We start from the raw sequence: 21666 nt of genomic DNA, 5'->3' as shown, positions 1-21666 counted from the left end.
CTCAGCTCAAGGAAAAACATATCAAAGCAGATAAACGGAACGAAGAGATAGTACATGGTATCAAATGTTGAGACGTGGTCTAGTTTGGCTTTTTCATTTTCTCATTTTCTCATTTTGATACAATTTGTAATGTTGTCCATAGTACTATCCAAAACTAGTCATCCATATTTTTTTCATGTATAAGACACCACCCAATAATGCTGAATACAACTTACACAGCTAACAGTTGTTTCTCAAGTGATGAATTGACCTGTCTAAGCTAAAAGCTGTGGTCCTTCAACCACTGTTTGGACTTTGCAATAGTGGGCCAGAAAGTGTTCTCATGCTGTGTGTAGTATGTGTATTTGATGCTTTTTGGACATATGTAATTGTCATTGAAAGGAAGCCTTGGCGTAGCTGGTAAAGTTACTGTCATGTGACACGATCAAGCTGCGGAAACAACCTCTGTAATCCAGGATACGGTTGTGTACGATAGACTCTTGTTGTCCAGCCATTCTTGTGTAGTTTGCAAAGTTGTTGTCATGTGACATGATCGAGCCGTGGAAACAGTTTATTGCAGAAATGCAGGACAAGGTTGTGTACAATAAACCCTTATAGTCCAGTCATTCTTGGTGTAGCTTGTAAAGTTGTTGTCATGTGACATGATCAAGTTGTGGAAACAATCTCTTGTAGAAATGCAGGATAAGATTGTGTACAATAGACCCTTGTAGTCCAGCCATTCGTGGCATAACTTGTAAAGTTGTCACCGACATGCTCAAGCTGTGAAAATAGCTTCATGCGGAAATGCAGGATACAGTTGTGTACAATAGACCCTTGTAGTCCTGCCGTTCTTGGCGTAGCTTGTAAAGTTATTGTCATGTGACACGATCAAGCCGCGGAAACAGCTTGTTGCGTAAATGCAGGATAAGATTGTGAACAATAGATCCTTGTAGTCCGGCCATTATTGGCGTAGCTTGTAAAGTTGCTGTCATGTGACATGATCAAGCCGCGGAAATAGCCTCTTGCAGAAATGCAGGATAAAGTTGTGTACAATAGACCCGTGTAGTCCGGCCATTCTTGGCGTAGCTTGTAAAGTTGTTGTCATGTGACATGATCTAGCCGTGAAAACAGCTTCTTACAGAAATGTAGGATAAGATTATGCACAATAGACCCTTGTAGTTCGGCCATTCTTCAGAATCAACACGTAGGGAGAGCTCTAGCCCACCGGACTGGCCTTTATACATAATTATCAATTAATTGAGTGAAAATCACTGAAAATTAGGGTTTAAATTTCGGTAGAGGCAAAAGACGTTGGGTTAATTTTACTCTATCTGTCTAAGCTTTAATAAGCAAATTTATCTGTACCTATGCTTAGGCAAAGTTATCTGATATCGGTACTAGTGGGAGGTAATATGTTAAAGTAAATTAATTGTAGTGCGCGTAAACTGACTGAAGTCTGAAATACGTCTATATAAGAGACTCTCTAGACCTCAAGAATGATGTTCAAGAAATAACTTCTACATTCAACGATGTAGCTTAGTGATTACCTCAATTGTCAAAGTTCGTGAAACTGACCTGAACACCATCGTTATAAAAAAGTCTACATGTATAAAATCCATGGCTGAATCCCTTTCGACGAAAAATTATATTGTTTTTATACTATTTTTTCATGATTAAAAATATTTTTTATGCATATATAGTAGATGTTGAACCCCTTCGACTAGTTTGTATATATACTTTTGAACCTTCTCAATGAAAATCCTGGCTCCACTGTCGTATAAAATTTCTAAGGAAGGAAATGAAACTTTTGAGTATGTGTGATTTTATTGCTCACACATTCCATAGGTCTTATAGACCATAGGGTGGGTAGGGGGTTTGGCGTGGGGTGGGGGTGGGGTATGTGGGCCCTATGGAGAGTTTCTAGTCTCCTCTATGGTCCTCCTCACCCTATGTCTTAATTATAAGGTAGGTGTGGGTGGGGTGAGGTGAGGTGGGATGGGGGGTGAGGTATGTGGGCCCTATGGAGAGTTTCTAGTTTCCTCCATGGTCCTGCTCTATTAGTAGTCCAAAATAATAAAGGACAAAAAGCATGGCTTATAATTGTCTCAATGAATATATTACTAATAATAAATTCTACAACAAGAGGAAATTCCAAGTTTGAAAATGAACTTACTAGATATATTATTGGATATTTGAAAACTCATTGACCAAAATTAAAAAAAAAAAATTAAAAAAAAATTAGATACTCCCTCTAATTCAATTTGTTTGATTTAATTTGAAGTACAAGTTTTGGATCTATCAAAAACAACATTTTGCCTCACACAGAATAGGGCTAAGATCTGCGTTAACTCTATACTCTCTGATTTACTCGTGAAATCACGTCGAATATGTTATTATTGTTGTTGTTGATTTGGAGTATATATATTCTTATACTATATATAGTGAGTGGGCGGTTGGAAGTAGGCAACTGACGTCCGACATGCCTGCTTGCTTCGTGATTTTTCTATATTACCCCTAATTAATTATTATATGGCATTTAGTTATTAAAAAATTAATAATATTTAATAAAAAATACAATAAATATTTATAAAGTAAAATAGATATTTATGACATAACTGTTTCAGCTGCTTCAACTGTAATTTTACTATATCACCTATAATTAATTATTATGAGTCATTTAAGTATTTAAAAATTGATAATCTTGATGTTTTAAATTAATTTGACATCTTATGCGAGACTCACTTAAAAAAATTTCACAAGTATTTGTATAGCAATTTTCTTATATCACTTTTAATTAGTTATTTTGAGTCATTCAAGGCATGCCCGTTTCGCTATTTCAATCGTGTTATTTGGTTACTGTTGAAATTATATCAGTGTTGCTTAAATTGAAATAAAAAAATATTATAAATTACAATAATTAAAAATTAGTAAATTTAATTTTAAAGTTTAAATTCACTATCAATATCACAAAAGTTTGAACAAGAAAGATATTATAATTACAATAACAAACAGTTTAAAATAGTAAATTACAACGTCGAAAAAGTATTATAGATTACAATAGTTATCGATGTCATATTAATTAGGATAAAAGAATATTACTTGAAAATTACGTTGAAAGTCGTATAAATTATAATATAATTAACAACTTAAAATATCTAAAATTATATATAGCAAATCTGATTGACTTTCTCAAATATTTCATTAGCAACATATAAATTGAGACAAAAATAGCATATAATATTCGAAAAGTAGCACATTAAACCCGTACCAAATAATTTTATTATATACTTAAGTCTGATTTTAGATTGCAAGTTTCAAACGTCTTGAACTATGAGTTACTATTACTTTCCAATCCTAACGAAAGCAAAAAAATAAAGATAATTTTTTTCTATTTGTTCAAGTCTTGGCTTACAGAGTCATTCGATACCTATATTAGTGAGAGACAAAGGTATATGCACATTAAACTGTAAAATATTATGATTTATTTTTTTAAAAAAACTATATTCAATATTCCTATTTTTCTTATTCCGTGTTGCTCTTATTTTTCGCATTTAATATTCCTGTGATTTTATTTTATTATTTCCTATTTTTTATCTCGGTTATGTCATCCATTCCCGTGTTTATTATTCTTTATCTTGAGCCGAGGGTCTATCGGAAACAACTTTTCTACTTATTCGGAGGTAGCGGTATGGACTGCATACATCTTACCCTCCCCAGACCTCACGCTATGAGAATATACTGAGTTTATAATTGTTGTTGTTGTAAAAAAAATATATTCAACCAAACGATATCACATAAATTAATATTTGACACAACAATTCTTGTAAATTATTCTAAAGTCACTATCACTAAAAAGTACATGTAGGACCAGCTGACAAATAACAGGTACATATTTAAGTTTACCCAAAGATTTTATTGCAAATTCTAAAAGATACCCTACCCCAACCTAGTCCCCCACCAAGAAAAATGCCAAAAATATAAATATTACACATGTTATTTGTGTATTAAGGATGTTTAATAATGATTGATTATTTCTTTTAAAAAAATAATTGATCAATCGAACATGAGAAAATTAAAATACAAAACATTCATATCGAACACACCTTAGAAGTTAATAGAATTTAATGAGTTTTAATTAATATACGTACGGGTATACAGTCCTATAACAATCTCTCTACCTTCATAAAATATGTTGTTGTCATAATTGTCATTGTATGCTTAAACATATACACGTATACCGTGACAAGATTTTCGGTGGGGCTAATTTAGGGAAAAAATAACGTAAACATACTCCTTAACTTATCATGTTACACAAATTTCTGCCCCTACAAAGTAATTACAAAAATTTCAATTAATTATGTATCTTCATTGAATGTATCGGGAGCTAATTATGTATCTCGACAGATCCAAAATTGAAAAAAATGTATTTAGAGCTAATTATGTATCTTTAAAAAGAAAAAATGTATCTTCGTTGGATGTATTGGGAGCTAATTATGTATCTCGATCGATCCAATTTTTTTTAAAAAAAATGTATTGAGAGCTAATTATGTATCTTTACAAAGGAAAAAATGTATCTACGTTGGATGTATCGGGAGCTAATTATGTATCTCTATCAATCCAAAACATTTTAAAAAAATGTATTGAGAGCTAATTATGTATCTTTACAAAGGAAAAATGTATCTACGTTAGATGTACTATGTATCTCGATAAATTCAAAATCGAACAAATGTATCAGAAGCTAATTATATATCTTTACAAAGAAAAAAAATGTATCTTCATTAGATGTATCGGGAACTAATTATGTATCTCTACAGATCAAAATCGAGATTTTCAGTAATTATATAAAATATCAAAATTTTCTATAACTAAGCTCCAAACTATTAAAATCTGTATTGTTTATCCATATATCGATCTAATTTTTTATGGATTATAATAGGTTGGGTTGAAAATGATTTTGGCTAACAAATGTATAGGTTAATGAATAACTCAAATTCAAATAGATTTTTCGAATTATATTTTCACGAGCTAATTTTATCATCCGTATTATAAGCTAGCTAGGTTGAACAACCGACAAGCCTTTGAATATGGTTCACATGTTTATTTCATCTATAACTAATTAAAATTATAATTCAAAATTTTGGAAACTTTTTATAGTGGTCGATTGACCATTGTAAGTAATGTCAAATTATTTTAGGTTTATATATATATGAATGTACAATTATTGTTTGTTTCCAATTTTTACACGTTTTAAGAATAGAGTAAAGCAATTTAGTACCCTGAACTATGATTAAATTTGCTACGATATACTTCAATTTTATGAGGGTTTTATTACCTCTATAAATTCAATTTTAGCATATTTTTGTCATTCTTTTTAGTTGACGTGACATCTTTTTAGCTAACGCGACACCTTTAATGTGGGCTCCATTTTTATGTGATAAATGTGTCACGTCAGCACAAAAGAGTATCAAAAATATGTTAAAATTAAGTTCGGGGTGGGGGTGGGGGAGGTGGTAATAGGACCTCCGTGAAGTTGAAGTATGTCGTAGGAACTTTGGTCATAGTTCGAGGGGGTACTAGATGCTTTGTTTTAAGAATATAGTTTCTCTTTTATCACCTCTTCAAATTTTGGTGAATAGAATTATCCGATTATATATAGTCGAGGATTTATAGGAAAAAGTCTCTCTAACAGGTATAGTAACGTCTGCGTACACTCTGTCCTTCCAGACCTTATTTGTGGGATTACATAAGATAGTATTATTGTTGTTGTAGAATTATCTGAATCCGACCGTGAGAAATAATAAAAACTCCACATATGGGGGGTCTATCGGAAACAACCTCTCTATCTCACATCTGAGGTAGTGGTATGGACTGCGTACACTTACCCTCCCCAGATTCCACTTGGTGGGAATATACTAGGTATGTTGTTGTTGTTGTTGTCCACATATGTAATTAGGCGAGGTGTACATAAATTGCGCAGAATACATGATTATTAAAAAAAAAATATTTATTTTCAGAACTCGAATCGAAACTTCTACCTAAGAGTAGAATTAGAATTTTCATCATCCCACCACCTCTCACGCCGGAGCTATGTATAGCGAAGAGGTCCAATTAAATTCTGTTCGCGGAAAAATTATACTATTTATATATGTTAAAACCCTTCTACATAATTATATATTAAAAAGATTTAGTATATAGTAATTTTAAATTCCCTTATATACACCCATGAATCTAGTATAGCATGAAAACATATGAGAAGTATATATAGCACAAGAATTATTAGGAAAAAAAAATCTTCATAAATGTTGTTCAGATTCTTTAAATATGACATCGAATGCATGTTTGATTCACCAAAAATAAATAATATATTTTTGGACGATTCAACATGAGATACGACCAACAGTTCTGAAGAATCAGATCAACAAATACATTATATTGTGGTAATTAATGAATTAAAAACACTACTTAGTAAAGTTACTTTTCATTAAACAAGGTAATCAAATTAGTACAAGTTAGGTAACTATAATTGATCCAATATTTTTATCCACAATATTATTTGAAAGACTTAGCTCTAAATCAATATTTCCATTTGAAGAAATGGACTTATTATTTGGCACTTCATTTTGATGAGAATTTTGTGATCCATAAATCCAATGTGAATTTTCTTGACAATCTTCAAATTTGTTGTTGATCCTTGCCTAGCACATGTTTAAAAATATAAAAAGTTAGTAATTAATTGTATGTATTGATCATGTAAAAAATATTTATACGATAAAGTATTATAAGTAAATCTCTATGAAGAGCATTGTGATATTAGTAACTAACTTGATATAATAGGTAAAACTATCAACTATGTGGGGAACAAAATTAGATTCTCCAAAACAGGAATTAACTACAGACAATTTTTACAGCGAGACGGTAAAATCTATTTTTAATCTTATCTAACAACAGATTATAAAAAAAAATCTATTAGCTACTACCAACAACTACCTCAATAGACTAGTGATGAAATTCATATCTAATTGGGGAAAAAGTTTGAAATATATCTAAACTTTGATGAAATTTGCTGTAACGCGCCTCGACTATTTGTTATCGTATTTCTGTGGCATATATTTGTTCAGCTGGACCACTGCGTGAATACGCGTACACTAAGCTTGTGTGGGTTTGAAGTGGTCCAGCTGGACAAATATATGCCACAGAAATACCTTAATAAACTGTCGAGGGGGTCACAGGACTATTTGTTATAACACGCCTCGACTATTTGTTATCGTATTTTTGTGGCATATTATATTTGCCTAGCTGGACCACTGAGTGAATACGCGTACACTAAGCGCGTGTGGGTCTGAAGTGGTCCAGCTGGACAAATATATGCCACAGAAATGCCGTAATAAACTGTCGAGCGGGGTCACGAAACTATTTGTCATAACACGCCTCGACTATTTGTTTTCATATTTCAATGGCATATTATATTTGTCCAGCTGGACCACTGCGTGAATACACGTACACTAAGCACGTATGGGTCTAAAGTGGTCCAGCTGGACAAATATATGCCACAGAAATACCGTAATAAACAGTCGAGGGGGGTCACAGGACTATTTGTTATAACACGCCTCGACTATTTGTTTTCATATTTCTGTGGCATATTATATTTGCCTAGCTAGACTACTGCGTGAATACACGTACACTAAGCACATGAGGGTCTAAAGTGGTCCAGCTGGACAAATATATGCCACGGAAGGTGTGTTACATCAAATTTCGCCAAAGTTTAGGTATATTTCCGACTCGTTTCCCTGTCTAATTTTAGTTGTATCAAAATCCAAAAGAAATGTATATTTACCATATCAAAAAGGCTTGAACGTCTTTTCTTTTTGTTGATACTTGATTGTCTTAGAAAATATTTTTGTGCATGACTTGCAACTTGTGTTGGTGTCCTTGTTGTCACAAAATTTCTTGATATTCCTCTCCAATCACCTTTACCTAACTTTTCAAGTCCAATTAAGAATTTTCTATGTTCATCTTCTGTCCATGGTGCTCCTGTTGATTCAATAATAAAAAATACATATTATTATTGGCTGTTTATAAAAAATACATTTTACTTGGCAGAGATTTCTTCAGGGGAGAGGTGTAATATAGACAGTCTATCTTACTGCAAGTATTAGTGGCTGTTTTCATGGCTCGAACCCATGACGTATAGGTCACATGACATTCATATATATCAATAATCACATTTCATTAGCTATAAACTTCATCGCTAAATAGTTAGATATAACAACAACAACAACAACATACCCAGTGTATTGTCACATAGTGGGGTCCGGAAGGGTAAAATGTACGCAGTCCCACTACCTCCGAAGAAGTAGAGAGGTTGTTTCCAATAAACCCCCGGCTCAGAACAAATAATTAGATCATATCTAATATAATTTATGATTAGCCCGGAGGGGGGGGGGGTTGTCACGATTGGGTGATAGTCAACGTAAAGCTAGTCAATTTATGATGAATTCTCACAACATGCAAATAAAAAGAACCATGAATCAAGAAGAATAATGATTCTCCCCACACAATAAAAAAGCCAAATATTTTGGTTTAGACCATATAATGAACCAAATTTGCAAATATAACCCATTATTACATATATTAACAAAACTAGAATTATACACACTAAATATATATAAATTAAATTACATACCTTTCTTCCTTTCACCAACACACCCTACACCAATACCATCAGAAAGATAACCATTATTATTAATAGAAGTAGTACTCTTTTCACAACTTTCATTAATAGATGGAGAAGGAGATAATGATGATGATAAGTGGCTATGGCCGATATGGCTATTTGTTAAAGACAAACAATCCAAACTAAAACTTTTCTTCAAATTATGGCTAGAAAATGAAGAAGATGATGATGATGAAGAAGAAGAATTAGCAATATCAAGTTGTACTCCAAAAAGTTTTAATCCACCAATAAAATTACTACCACTAATAGAACATTTTAATGTGCTACAAGTTCTTGAATTATGACCAATATAGCCACAATGTGAACACTTTCTCCCCATAGGAAAAAAGGTTAGTTTTGCAAAGTTTTGCAAAGGTTTTTTTTTGGGGGGGTAGTTGAAAGGGGAGGAAGAGAAGAAGGTTGTATATATTGTGTATATATCAACAAATTATTTAGTTGGTTTAAATTATATTATATGATGATGATGATGTAATTGTATAGTACAAGGTAGGGTTTAAAAAAATAGCCATGATTGGATGGACATAAATGTTTTTGGTTGGTTGGATATATTATTCCAACTTGGGCTATTTAGTGTAGAAAGCAACTACTTTTTGGTGTCTCCATAAAGGACAAAATTAACCAAGATAGAATTATTGTTGGAAAAATGATAAAAGATTTGTTTCCATCTCTTCTAATTTCGATGGACAGAGTTATCTGATATTTATTGCTGGTGAGAGATGGCAAGTAGCTCGTCGATTTAGTCGAGGTGCACACAAATTGATCTGAACACCACGATTATAAAAAAAAATAATGATAAATGATTTATTTCCATCTGTTCTAGCCTCAATAGACAAAGTTATCTGATATCTATCTGTTGCTGGTGAGAGATGACAACAACAAAAATACATTTTTTCTTTGTAAAGATACATAATTAGCTTCCAATATATATATTTTTTTTTAATTTTGGGTCTATCAAGATACATAAATTAATTTCTAATACAGTCAATAAAGATACATAAATTAGTTAAAAAATTTATAAGGATAAAAATCAGTATAAATATGATAAGGTGTATGTTTATGTTATTTTTCCAAAAGTTTTTCCATATAATAGATTCTATTATCTTTTGGTGGTACTAGTACTTTATTGCAAATGGGATGAGCAATTCCTACTAAATATATAGTATCTTTATTAATAAAAAAAATATCTGACAAAAAAATCTTAGTTTATAAAAGGGATATTCTATATCCATATAGGAAATTATATACTTACTAAAAATCTCGAGTTTAAATCTTAAAAATAAAAAAATTAAGTTCAAAATAATTTTTTTTTTAGTAAATTTTATGCTATGTAAATCTAAATTAATCGATATTTCAAAGTATAGTATATCAAAAGCAGATAAAAAAAAAACAAATAAAAATTATCCAACTACTTATCATAGATGTAATTATCTCCATGATATGGCATGGTTATCCTTGAAGTAATATAATGTTGATTTTCAACAACAAAATAAACAAAAATATCTTTCTTCCTAACTTTTCATGTTGATCTTTATCTTAATCATATTATAAAGTTTTGATTTAAATATCTTTGGCATCCCACAAGTTGGAGATACTATACATTATAATAATCCTTACCTGACCAACGTGGGTCGAAGGTCTCGAGTTCGATTTTTGGATATGGAGAAAATCGTCACCTCCAGAACGGGCCCCATAGTACGCGATTCGAATTAATCAAGACTCCAATATAGGTACCGAACACCGGGTGGAAATCAAAAAAAAAAAATCCTTTACCTTGCAATTTATTTGTCTTGCTTCGCCACCCCTAGAATGGGCCCCGTAGTGTGTGATTCGAATTAGTCGAGGCTCCAATGTAGATACCGAACACTGGGTGGAAAACCAAAAAAAACATATTCATACCTTGCAATTTATTTGTCTTACTTCGCCACCCCTAGAATGGGCCTCATAGTGCAGGATCCGAATTAGTCGAGGTTCCAATGTAGATACCAAACACCGGATGGAAAACTAAAAAGAAATAAAAAAATCCTTACATTGCAATTTATTTGTCTTACTTCGTCACCCCTAGGATGGACCCCGTAGTGCGCGATCCAAATTAGTTGAGGCTCTAATGTAGATACCGAACACCGGGTGGAGAACCAAAAAAAAAATCCTTACCTTGCAAATTATTTGTCTTTTTTTTTTGTTTTATTTCTTTCGAAAAGAATCTCTTTCTTTTTCTATAAAATTCTTTAATTCTAACTTTCATATTTAAGATAACAAGATTAAACGAAGTTTTAGCATGTTCTACGTATCTTTAGTTTAAGTCGACAAAATTCAAAAGTCTTCTTTACTTTCTTAAACTCTATGTCAGGTCGAAACCAGATAAACAAATTGAAACAGAGTTTCAATAGACCGTTAAAATCCCATTTGATGCTAAGAGTAGAGTATATCAAAATATTACTATTGTGTTCAATTGTAACATTTCACGATATTACAACATACCTAAAGCAATTCCACAAGTGAGGTCTAGGGAAGGTATAATGCACGCAGCCCATACCCCCTACCTCGTGGAGGTCGAAACGTTTTTCAAACGTTATAACAACATCCAAGCACAATTCCACACGTAAGGTCTGAGGAAGGTGGAATGCACGCAAACCTTACCTCCTATCTCGTGGAGGTCGAGAGGTTGTTTTCAAACGTTATTACAACATCCAAGAGCAATTCCACAAGTGAGGTTTGAGGAAGGTAGAATACACACAGACCTTATCCACAAGTGAGGTCTGAGGAAGGTAGAATGCACACAGACCTTACCCCCTACCTCGTGGAGGTCGAGAGGTTGTTTTCAAACGTTATTACAACATACCTAGCGCAATTCCACACGTGAGGTCTAGGGAAGGTACAATGCACGCAGACCTTACCCCCTATCTCGTGGAGGTCGAGAGGTTGTTTCCAAACGTTATTATAACATACATAGCGCAATTCCACAAGTGAGGTCTGAGGAAGGTAGAATGCACGCAGACCTCAACCCCTACCTCGTGAAGGTCGAGAGGTTGTTTTCAAACGTTATTACAACATCCAAGTGCAATTCCACAAGTGAGGTCTAGGAAAAGTAAAATGCACGCAAACCGTACCCCCTACATCGTGGAGGTCGAAATGTTTTCAAACGTTATTACAACATCCAAGCGCAATTCCACAAGTGAGGTATGAGGAAGGTAGAATGCACGCAGACCTTACCCCCTACCTTGTGGAGGTCGAGAGTTTGTTTCCAAACATTATTACAACATACCTATAGCAATTCACAAGTGAGGTCTAGGGAAGGTACAATGAACGCAGACCTTACCCCCTATCTCGTGGAGGTCGAGAGGTTGTTTTCAAAAGACCCAGGCGTAAGTGCAGCAAATTGAAGTAGATAGGGAAAAAGAAAATACGGCAATGAAGAAAACATGCCGAGTAATAAGGAAAGCAGTACAGAGCGTTAACAACAGCGAAATAATGCAATAAAATCACAAAATGTGTACTTTGATTGTCCAAAATTCTGTACATCTGGGAATAAAACATGTTAAAGAGCGTCTACCGTCACAAGAATGAAAACTTACATGAACACGCGAACCTGGTTGCAAATGTTGACGTATATATACTTCCAAGGCGATAAACAAAGGGACATTGTTGTTCGAATCAACTCGCTGCTTCTGTTGTCGATGACACGGCAACAGACAGCAAAGGACAACATTTGTTTCTTGCAAGACAGAACAAGGTCAATGAATTGCTAGAATCTGGAAAATGCAGCATTGGGGTATACAACATATGACATGATGACGAGGAGCTTCGTTTAAAACCATTCATCCGGAACTTGTTCTCGGTTTGTTACATCTCCATAACGAGCTTAAAGCATGAATATATATAGTCCTAGAGCATCGATGTTCACCTTACTAAAACTTTCACAAGACGGACAGGATAGTTGCTTGGTTTTCTCCTTGTTAGAGAACGAAATGAGATCGGAAGACCATGATGGAGGTGAATAACTGAGTACTATCGCTGAAAAGTTGAAAACGACACAAGAGTTCAGTATCCATAAGGCCTTTTCTATACTACATAAAAAACAATGAGTCTTGATCCAAGCTCAGAAAGATGAATACTGATCTTAACTGCAAAAATAGTAATGAATTTTTGCAATGCACACAGTGATTTCAAATGAGATGGATAAATGCCAAGAACTATAAACCAGATTTCATGACCGTAGATAGACAAGATATGGAGGTCGAGGATTAGGGTAGAAGATCAGTAGGTAGCCGATCATTGTCTAGTTTCCCTTGTCAGTAGTATTTAATTTCTCACTATCCTATTCTTTGATCTTAGTGACCCTAGATAGACAGGATATGGAGGTCGAGGATTAGTCTATAGACAGGATATGGAGGTCGAGGATTAGGGTAGACGATTAGTAGGTAGTCGAGCATTGTCTAGTTTCCCTTATCAGTAGCATTATTATTACTCGCCCACTATCGTATCTTTTGATCTTATTACTACATGTTTTCTTCCTTCGGTATTAGCAGTATTTGTTGTTGTTACTGTTCATTTCTACATTATGTTCTATATGGCTTTTTTATTACTCTGTGTTCTTTTCATACTGTTCGATATGCTTTACCGGAGTGAAGGATCTATTGAAAAGACTCTTTACCCTTACAAGGTAGGGGGTAAGGCTGCGCACACACCACCACCCCCGGATTCTACTCACGAGATTTCATTATGTATGTTTTTGTTGTTGTATAAACCATGTATTCAGTCAAATGAATTACCATTTTGCTGTCGGCTTACTTCTAATAGAAAAGACTTGCTACAACGAAGGTTATTTATAAGTAGAAAATGATTCGTCATAAACCTTCAAACAGTACTGGCATACATAAAACTTCTTCGATAGAATGAATTCAGTACTTTATGGAGGTCAATCTTCTGCTACGACCAGTTTACACCAGATGGACACTTACTAGCACGACCAGGAAAAGGGTTTATGGAGGCAGTAGAAACAGCCTCTTTACCCTGCAGAGGTAGAGGTAAGGTATACGTACATCCTATCCTTCCCCGACCCAACTTGTGGGATTAGCTTGTCGTAGAGGAAATGCGCGTAATAGTGCAACTATGGAATAAGCTTTGATCACAAGAACTTAAAAACGATTGGTTCGAAAAAAAACAGGCAACCAAGCTTCAGTTGATGCAACTCAAAGTACAAGAAGTAGCAAGCCGATAGCAACAACAACAACATACACCGTGTCCCATAAAGTGAGATCCGGAGAGGGTAGAATGTATGCAGACCTTACCTATATCTCAGGTAGAGGGCTGTTTCGATAAACAGATGTAAAGGATGTGAAAACACAGTAACATGCCGAAGTAGCACATGAAAAATATAATAAAGAGTATACTTACAAGAAAATATGCTAAGATCCACTCCAGCTTCTAAATTTGCAAATTCCGCGGCGATGTTCAGCAAAAGAATCACGTATTGATTGAACCATGGAACAGACAGCTGGAAACAGACCCAGCTCTTTGTGTTGCTCCTGGAATTACGATGTCTCTTTACATCACTTTAGAAGAGAGCTATTATCAATCGAAAAATTCAAAGCAACTCAATACCACTTGCGCTAGTCGATCTTCAATATTCCCAGAACTCATATCAGTGGGCATAAATATCTTTCTGTACGCTGCTCTCAAGCTCTTAATCTGTATACGTGCCAAGAAAATATTAAACTACGGACAAAGTTATAGCAATTTAATATATTGAAACTGATAGTCCATCGATCTTTTAATAGCTTGTAATGGAAACGGCAAAAAGATCATCAATTTTCTTTTCAATGACAATGGAACCAGCAGCTACTATCCTTCGGGTGCTCACGGGGTAAACTCTGCTCCATCGCAAACCACAGAGGAGAGTTAAGCTGCAGTAGGCAAACCCCGTGCAACGAGCTCAGCCGAAAAATCATGTAGGGCGGTTATAACCCAAGACCCCCACATTTAGGAGATCCCTACTCAATCAACTTGGTCACCCTTGCAGGTATCTACAATTTTCTTTTTTGATATCAGAGATATCCCCAGTAGATTTCTGGCTCTCCCCCCCACTACCTTCCTCCTAACGTCGATACCAGGCTTTGTCTATGACACGGTTCGAACTTCTGACTTGAACCTAAATCACACCATCACATGTTTCAGTTTACCAGATTACGCAATGTCTCATATGTCAATCTTTAGGATCAGCATTTAAGTAATTATATAGAACTTCTTCCTCGTTGGGAGTATTATTACTTGGCATATATCCAATATATGCAGCAGTGAGTCTTTTCTCCAGAGAACACCACAAAACTGAAGTCGCTTTTCTTATTGATTAAAACACTACCAAGTAGAAAAAGAAGTCATAATAAATGTTAGAACTGAAGGAAAGCCTTGGACCAACGGAATTATGGAAAGTTGTCTCCATGCTCGAGCCGTGGAAGCAGTTACGATGTCTACATCACACCTATGGGATGCGGCCCTCCCCTTGACCCTGCTAACACGGGATGCTTTGTGCACCGTGCTGCCCCAGTAAATGTTAGAAAAGAGGATGAACACGTAGTTAAACACAAACTGGGATGAACACGTAGTTAAACACGTAGGAACTGGCTCATGATGAAGTAGGTGCTGCTAAAAAATACATTCCACTTAGACCAATGCAGTGAAGACACAGACCAATTAAAACCTCGAGAGTAATCCATGTCATCCATATATGGGTTTTTGCTTATGAAAAATTAAATTTCTATATCTATTTGCTAGAAACATAGGATAATTGTTTTAAAAATGAAACAAACCTCCGTAGCAGAGAATCCACGGCGTCTTAAACCTTCAAGGTTCAACCCACGAAGCTCAGCTCTTTCCCCGGAAACAATTATGTACTTTGGAACATCTTGAGAAACCTGGAGAACAAACAGATTGAGATCCAAAAAGGGAACAAATGTGTGATCTCAAATTCAGTTAGCGTTGTGCTTCCGATCTTAGAAATGCAGAAGAATAATTTCATGATATTCAACTTAAAGTAAGCGGTTCGAAGCTAATATTCATTAGGTGCAACTTAATTAAAGAACAACTCAAGAGCCTAGCATTATAGAAGCTTTGCTGACGAATTATTGTTTCCATTCAGGTAGAACACCCAAACAACGAAACTCTTGATATATTAATTTACCACGAGAAAGACTCAGTCTTTCGAAAAACTAAAAGATGGAAAAATATTTGAAGTAAAAGAAAATATTACCACTGAACCACCACCAATGAAAGAATAAGAACCAATACAGCAAAACTGATGAACTACAATACCTCCTGCAGTGTGAGCATAGTCCTGTATGTGAAGAATTTAAACGATCATCTATCAGTTCGATTAAGTTTTCCAGAATAGGTCAAGCTTCGCGAAAATGACTAAAGAGGAATAGTCACTCACCTCCACCACAACATGACCTGCAAGAAGTGTGCTGTTTGCCAAAATATTGTTGTTTCCCACTTTGCAGTCATGAGCAATATGGCAGGAGCCCATAATAAGATTATTATCACCAATGACCTGTTTATGTAAGATCGTTACAAGAACCTATACACCGGAATTTTTAACTTTCACTACCGAAAATTTGACAAGCTAGTTTCATACGGTTTTATCAGTTGGGCTTGAAGATCGATGGATGGATACATGTTCCCTGATTTCATTGTTGTCGCCAATCTCGAGAAAGCACTCATTCCCAAACTGAAACGGTCAAATTACAAACAAGATAATGAATCTGTGCATTCCCAAATAAGCACCACCTACTTAAATTTGAGGGTGGGAGAGGGTGATCGTGATGAACAGACGGATCATTGTACTGATGGATGCAAGTCTGAGCTCATAAGCCAAACGTTGCTTCTCAATTCAACGGCAGCACAAATTTAAATCTTACGTTGTGATAAAGCAGTATTGAATAAATAAAGGTGTGAATATTTTCATAATGTTTTTCAATTTATTTTAACTTTTTTCGGTAATGAGCTAAACATCAGGATACTGACCTTATATTTCATGTCCTGGCACTTGACGCCAATTACAGCATGATGCCCAAAAACATTGTTTCTCCCAACGACTGTATGACCAGGAAGATCATCTCCAATTACAGCACCACTGTTAAAAATATGCACCCTAAACGGTACTGGAGAGAACAGAAAGGAAGTAAACTCAAGTCCAATAAAAAAGAAGTTTTAACTCACGTCATCAGGATGCAATTGTCCCCTAGTTCGGTATTTCCAAAGATGTGGCTTCCAGGGTACAATTGACAAGTGCTTCCCAACTTTGCAAAAGGCCCGATGGTACAGAAGGGACCAATTGAAACACCCTACATGCAGAAAAAGCTCCTTTAACTATCCGCAAAATGCTGATTCACCTAAGGCCTTAACATATAAAGCTTAACGTCTCCAATAAAGTGGATAAACTGAAATGAGCCAAAGGAAGAAACGTAACATATCCTAATAGATCAATCAACAACCACACATCAATTGCAACTAGGTAGGATTAGCTGTATGGATCTCTACATTCATTTTTGCTATATTTCGAGCATATCTCGGGCCAAACAATAAATAATTTCACATTTATCTTGTACAGAAAAAAAACAGCATTCTCTAAATCTCACACTTATCCCAACACCGAGAGTCAAGTCTTTAACCAACATAAAGGACTCTTTGCAAACATCGGACCTACAGTGAATGTAATAATAACTTCAACTAGTCGGAATTACCTATATGGATCTTTTATCTCCATTTATATATTCTTGGATAAGCCCGCTAAATACAACAAGAGAAGTTACATGAAGTCTCTCCAATATAAGAAGTTGTAGAGAAGAAGTACAAATCATGTCCAAAACTAAGACTGTATACTACAAAAATTTCCTTCGAGAAAGGATCTTCAACATTTCTAATCTCAAATCTTCACTACCTAAGCTGTAACTAAGAAACTTTATAAAGCGGACAAATATCACCAGAGCAATGGCATTTATTGTTGACGACCATGACCTATTATTCCCTATGCAGCAAAGAGTTTGAAACTTTTCCCTTACTTTCCCAACTTGTAAGACTCAAGACCACCTGGCAAGTTATAATCAGAGATTCTAACCCTAATCAAATGCTCTAATTTTTCGCATTATGTATAATGACGCAAAAACAGAAACAACTAAACCATATGTAAAATTTATTAAGTCCAAGTAAAATAGGTTTTAACCGATTAAAATCCAACAAATAACATGTTTTAAACCGTTTTTATTTAACATTAATTGTTAGTGATAGGGGGTAAGATAGATTCAGAGAAATTTGTCAATTGAATCTCCTTCGTCGATAAGTGGGGTTCATGAATCTTGATTTTTCATGAGTTGAAGCAAAATTAAACTTGCTACTACTGGCTAAGACTTCAAATTTTTCATCAACAGAAAAACATAAACTGATACTCCCTTCGTTCCTTTTTAGTTATCATAGTTTCCTTCTTTAGAGTAAAACAATATAAACTTCGATCAATATTTTAAGATGTGTATTTTGATCTTATCGAAAAAAGAAAAATATGCAACTTATAGTACTCTTCGTATAGTTTTTGAATATTTAAATGTTAATTTTAAAATGTTAAATTAATCTAATCTAATTTAGCTTTGAAAATTAGTCAAATTGAATATGACAACTAAAACAGAATCGGTAGAGTGTTGGTGGAGGACGGCCACATTAAGAATAGATGGCAGTCGTACTTTCATAGGCTCTTGAATGACGAAGGGGATAGAGCTATTGTGTTAGGGGAACTAGAGCACTCAGAGGAGTGTCGGGATTTTAGCTATTGTAGACGTTTTAGGATAGAAAAGGTTAGAGAGGTTGTTCGCAGGATGCGAAGGGGTAGGGCGACGGGGCCGGACGAGATACCGGTGGAGTTTTGGAAGTTCGTTGGAGAGGCTGGTGTAAGGTGATTGACTGGATTGTTTAATGAAATCTTCAAGACGGCAAAGATGCCCGAGACTTGGAGGTGGGGTACCATGATCCCTCTCTATAATAATAAGGGTGACATCCAGAGTTGCAATAACTATAGGGGGATTAAGTTATTGAGTCACTCTATGAAGATTTGGGAGAGAGTGGTCGAGGTGAGGCTGAGACGGATAGTGTCTATTTCGGAAAACCAATTTGGATTTATGCCTGGCCGCTCGACGACGGAGGCAATTCACCTGGTGCGGAGGTTGGTGGAACAGTATAGGGAAAGGAAGAAGGACCTGCACATGGTGTTTATCGACCTGGAGAAGGCTTACGACAAAGTCCCTAGGGAGGTGCTTTGGAGATGCTTGGAGGTGAGTGGAGTACCGCTGGCATATATCAGAGCAAGTAAGGATATGTATGATGGAGCGAAAACGCAGGTGAGGACGGCGGGAGGAGACTCAGAGCATTTCACTGTCTTGACAGGATTGCATCAGGGATCTACTCTTAGTCCCTTTTTGTTTGCGTTGGTAATGGATATGTTGACGCGGCGTATTCAAGGGGAGGTGCCTTGGTGTATGCTTTTTGCAGACGATGTAGTTCTGATAGATGAGATTCGAGGGGTGGTGAATGACAAATTAGAGGTGTGGAGACAAACTCTTGAGTCTAAAGGGTTCAGGGTGAGCAGAAGCAAGACAGAGTATGTGGAATGCAACTTTAATGATGTGAGGCAGGAGAATGAGGTAGTAGTGAAGCTGGAATCACAGGAGGTATGTAAGAGGGATAGTTTCAAGTATCTCGGGTCCGTGATCCAGAGTAACGGTGAGATTGACGAGGATGTCTCGCACTGTATTGGGGCAGGATGGATGAAGTGGAAGCTCGCGTCGGGGGTGTTGTGTGATAAGAAGGTGCCGCCTAAGTTGAAAGGCAAATTCTACAGGGTGGTAGTCCGTCCGGCCATGTTGTACGGGGCGGAGTGTTGGCCAGTTAAGAACTCCCACATCTAAAAAATGAAGGTGGCAGAAATGCGGATGTTGCGCTGGATGTGTGGGCTGACTAGAGGGGATAGAGTTCGGAATGAGACTATCCGGGAGAAGGTTGGTGTGACCCCAGTGGAGTGCAAGATGCGGGAAGCCCGATTAAGATGGTTCGGTCACGTGAAGAGGAGGGGCATGGATGCCCCGGTTCGTAGGTGTGAGAGGCTAGCGTTGGATGGTTTCAGGCGGGGTAGGGGTAGGGGTAGGCCGAAGAAGTACTGGGGTGAGGTGATTAGGCGGGACATGGAGCAGTTACAGCTCACCGAGGACATGACCCTAGATAGGAAGGTCTGGAGGACGCGTATTAGGGCAGAAGACTAGGGCCGGTTTGGGTCGCTTGTGTAGGAAATTACTTGGTGGGGGTTTATTCTTGCTATGATTCCGTGTTCCATGTTTTATTACGAATCTGTGTGCTTTCCTCTGTTTGCTAATACTTATGGGTGCCGTATTTATGCTATGTAATCTAGTCCTGTGCTTTACTATGAGTTTGTGTGGTATCTCGTGACTTGAGCCGGGGGTCTATCGGAAACAACCTTTCTACTTCTTTAGAGGTAGAGGTATGGTGCGTACATCTTACCCCCCAGACCCCACTAGGTGGGAATACACTGGGTTTGTTGTTGTTGTTGTACATCACCCAATATAGCGTTTGGATGAACAACTAAAGTGGGGTGAATGGATCTTGATTTTTCATCAATCATATCGATGAGTTTCTCTTCCTCTGGAGCAACAACAACAAACCCAGTGTATTCCCACAAAGTGGGTTCTGGGGAGGGTAAAATGTACACAGTTCATACCGCTACCTCCGAAGAAGTAGAGAGGCTGTTTCCGATAGACCCCGGCTACATGTACAATTCTTAATTAAAATATACATGATTACATTACTAATGAAGCAAAATTAAACATGCTGCTAGAACAAACATCTATAAATAGCAATACTTTATATTTTCATCAACAAAAAAAGGGCATAAACAAAGAAAAGATTGAATCTTTACATCACCCAATATAGCATTTGGATGAACAACTGAAGTGGGGTGAATGAATCTTGATTTTTCATCAATTATATCGACGAGTTTCTCTTCCTCTGTAGCATCATGTACAGCTCTTAATTGAAATATACATGATTTCATTACTACAATAACAACAACATACCCAGTATATTCCCACAAAGTGGGGTCTGGGGAGGGTAAAATGTACGCAGTCCATACCACTACCTCATATGAATTAGAGAGGTTGTTTCCGATTGGACCCTGACTCAGAACAGATAACAGTATAACAAACCAAAAACATAAAAGCAAACAACAAAAAGAGATATCACACCAATACTATAAACTAGCTATTTGAAATCATAAACATCACTAAAACACAAGGAACAAGAGAACTACACAAGAAACTACAGGCACAGATACAAATAAAGCACTTTTCCCAACAAATTAATCACTAATGAGGCAAAATTAAACTTGCTACTAGAACAAACATCTATAAATGGTAAAAACTTCATATCTTCATCAACAACAACAAAAAAAAAAAGCATAAACAAAGAAAAGATTGAATTTTTACATCACCCAATAGAGCATTTGGATGAACAACAGAAGTGGGGTGTATGAATCTTGATTTCTCTTCCTCTGTAGCATCTGCACACACACACACAAAAAAAAAAGCATAAGAAAATGAATTATTGAAAATTTGAGTTTTTCGAAGTGTTAGAAGAGTAAAAATTGGGAGCTTTACAAGTAACAATTGAAGAAAATCTGCAGAGAGTGGATCTTCTGAGAGCAATAGAGAGAGGACTGAAACTGCTAGAGAAGAAAAGGGAAGACATGTTGTGTTGGAAAAAAAAAATTGGGGGGTGTCTTTTGAATTTTCATGTATTTTATAGGGGACAAATATACAAATAGTCACTTTTTGAACTTCTTTTTAGTTAAATTATTTTTTTTTTTAGAAAATCTATTATCTATCCGATCGATATATAGATAAATT

General features: G+C 35.8%; 2 protein-coding genes across 2 annotated transcripts; both read right to left on the bottom strand.

Moving 5' to 3' along the window:
* Positions 1-6441: 6441 nt before the first annotated feature.
* LOC107840959 (transcription factor MYBS3) lies at positions 6442-9173 on the bottom strand. Its single transcript, XM_016684918.2, has 3 exons — positions 8663-9173; positions 7814-8010; positions 6442-6674 (listed from the first exon to the last, which is right to left on the bottom strand). The coding sequence occupies exons 1-3, from the start codon at positions 9030-9032 to the stop codon at positions 6489-6491; spliced, it is 753 nt and encodes a 250-aa protein (XP_016540404.1). The 5' UTR covers positions 9033-9173; the 3' UTR covers positions 6442-6488.
* A 2991-nt stretch (positions 9174-12164) lies between these two features.
* On the bottom strand, positions 12165-21562 carry LOC107840957 (probable acyl-[acyl-carrier-protein]--UDP-N-acetylglucosamine O-acyltransferase, mitochondrial). The gene is made up of 11 exons (XM_016684917.2): positions 21418-21562; positions 21247-21320; positions 16928-17052; positions 16733-16841; positions 16344-16436; positions 16143-16259; positions 15960-16043; positions 15520-15624; positions 14315-14401; positions 14108-14238; positions 12165-12724 (listed from the first exon to the last, which is right to left on the bottom strand). The coding sequence occupies exons 1-10, from the start codon at positions 21506-21508 to the stop codon at positions 14119-14121; spliced, it is 1005 nt and encodes a 334-aa protein (XP_016540403.2). The 5' UTR covers positions 21509-21562; the 3' UTR covers positions 12165-12724; positions 14108-14118.
* Positions 21563-21666: the final 104 nt, after the last annotated feature.

The sequence above is a fragment of the Capsicum annuum genome, chromosome 9 (assembly GCF_002878395.1).
Source record: "Capsicum annuum cultivar UCD-10X-F1 chromosome 9, UCD10Xv1.1, whole genome shotgun sequence".
NCBI classification, from domain to species: domain Eukaryota; kingdom Viridiplantae; phylum Streptophyta; class Magnoliopsida; order Solanales; family Solanaceae; genus Capsicum; species Capsicum annuum.
The sequence above is the reverse complement of the archived record's forward strand: the minus strand, read 5'-3'. Positions and strand labels throughout refer to the sequence as shown.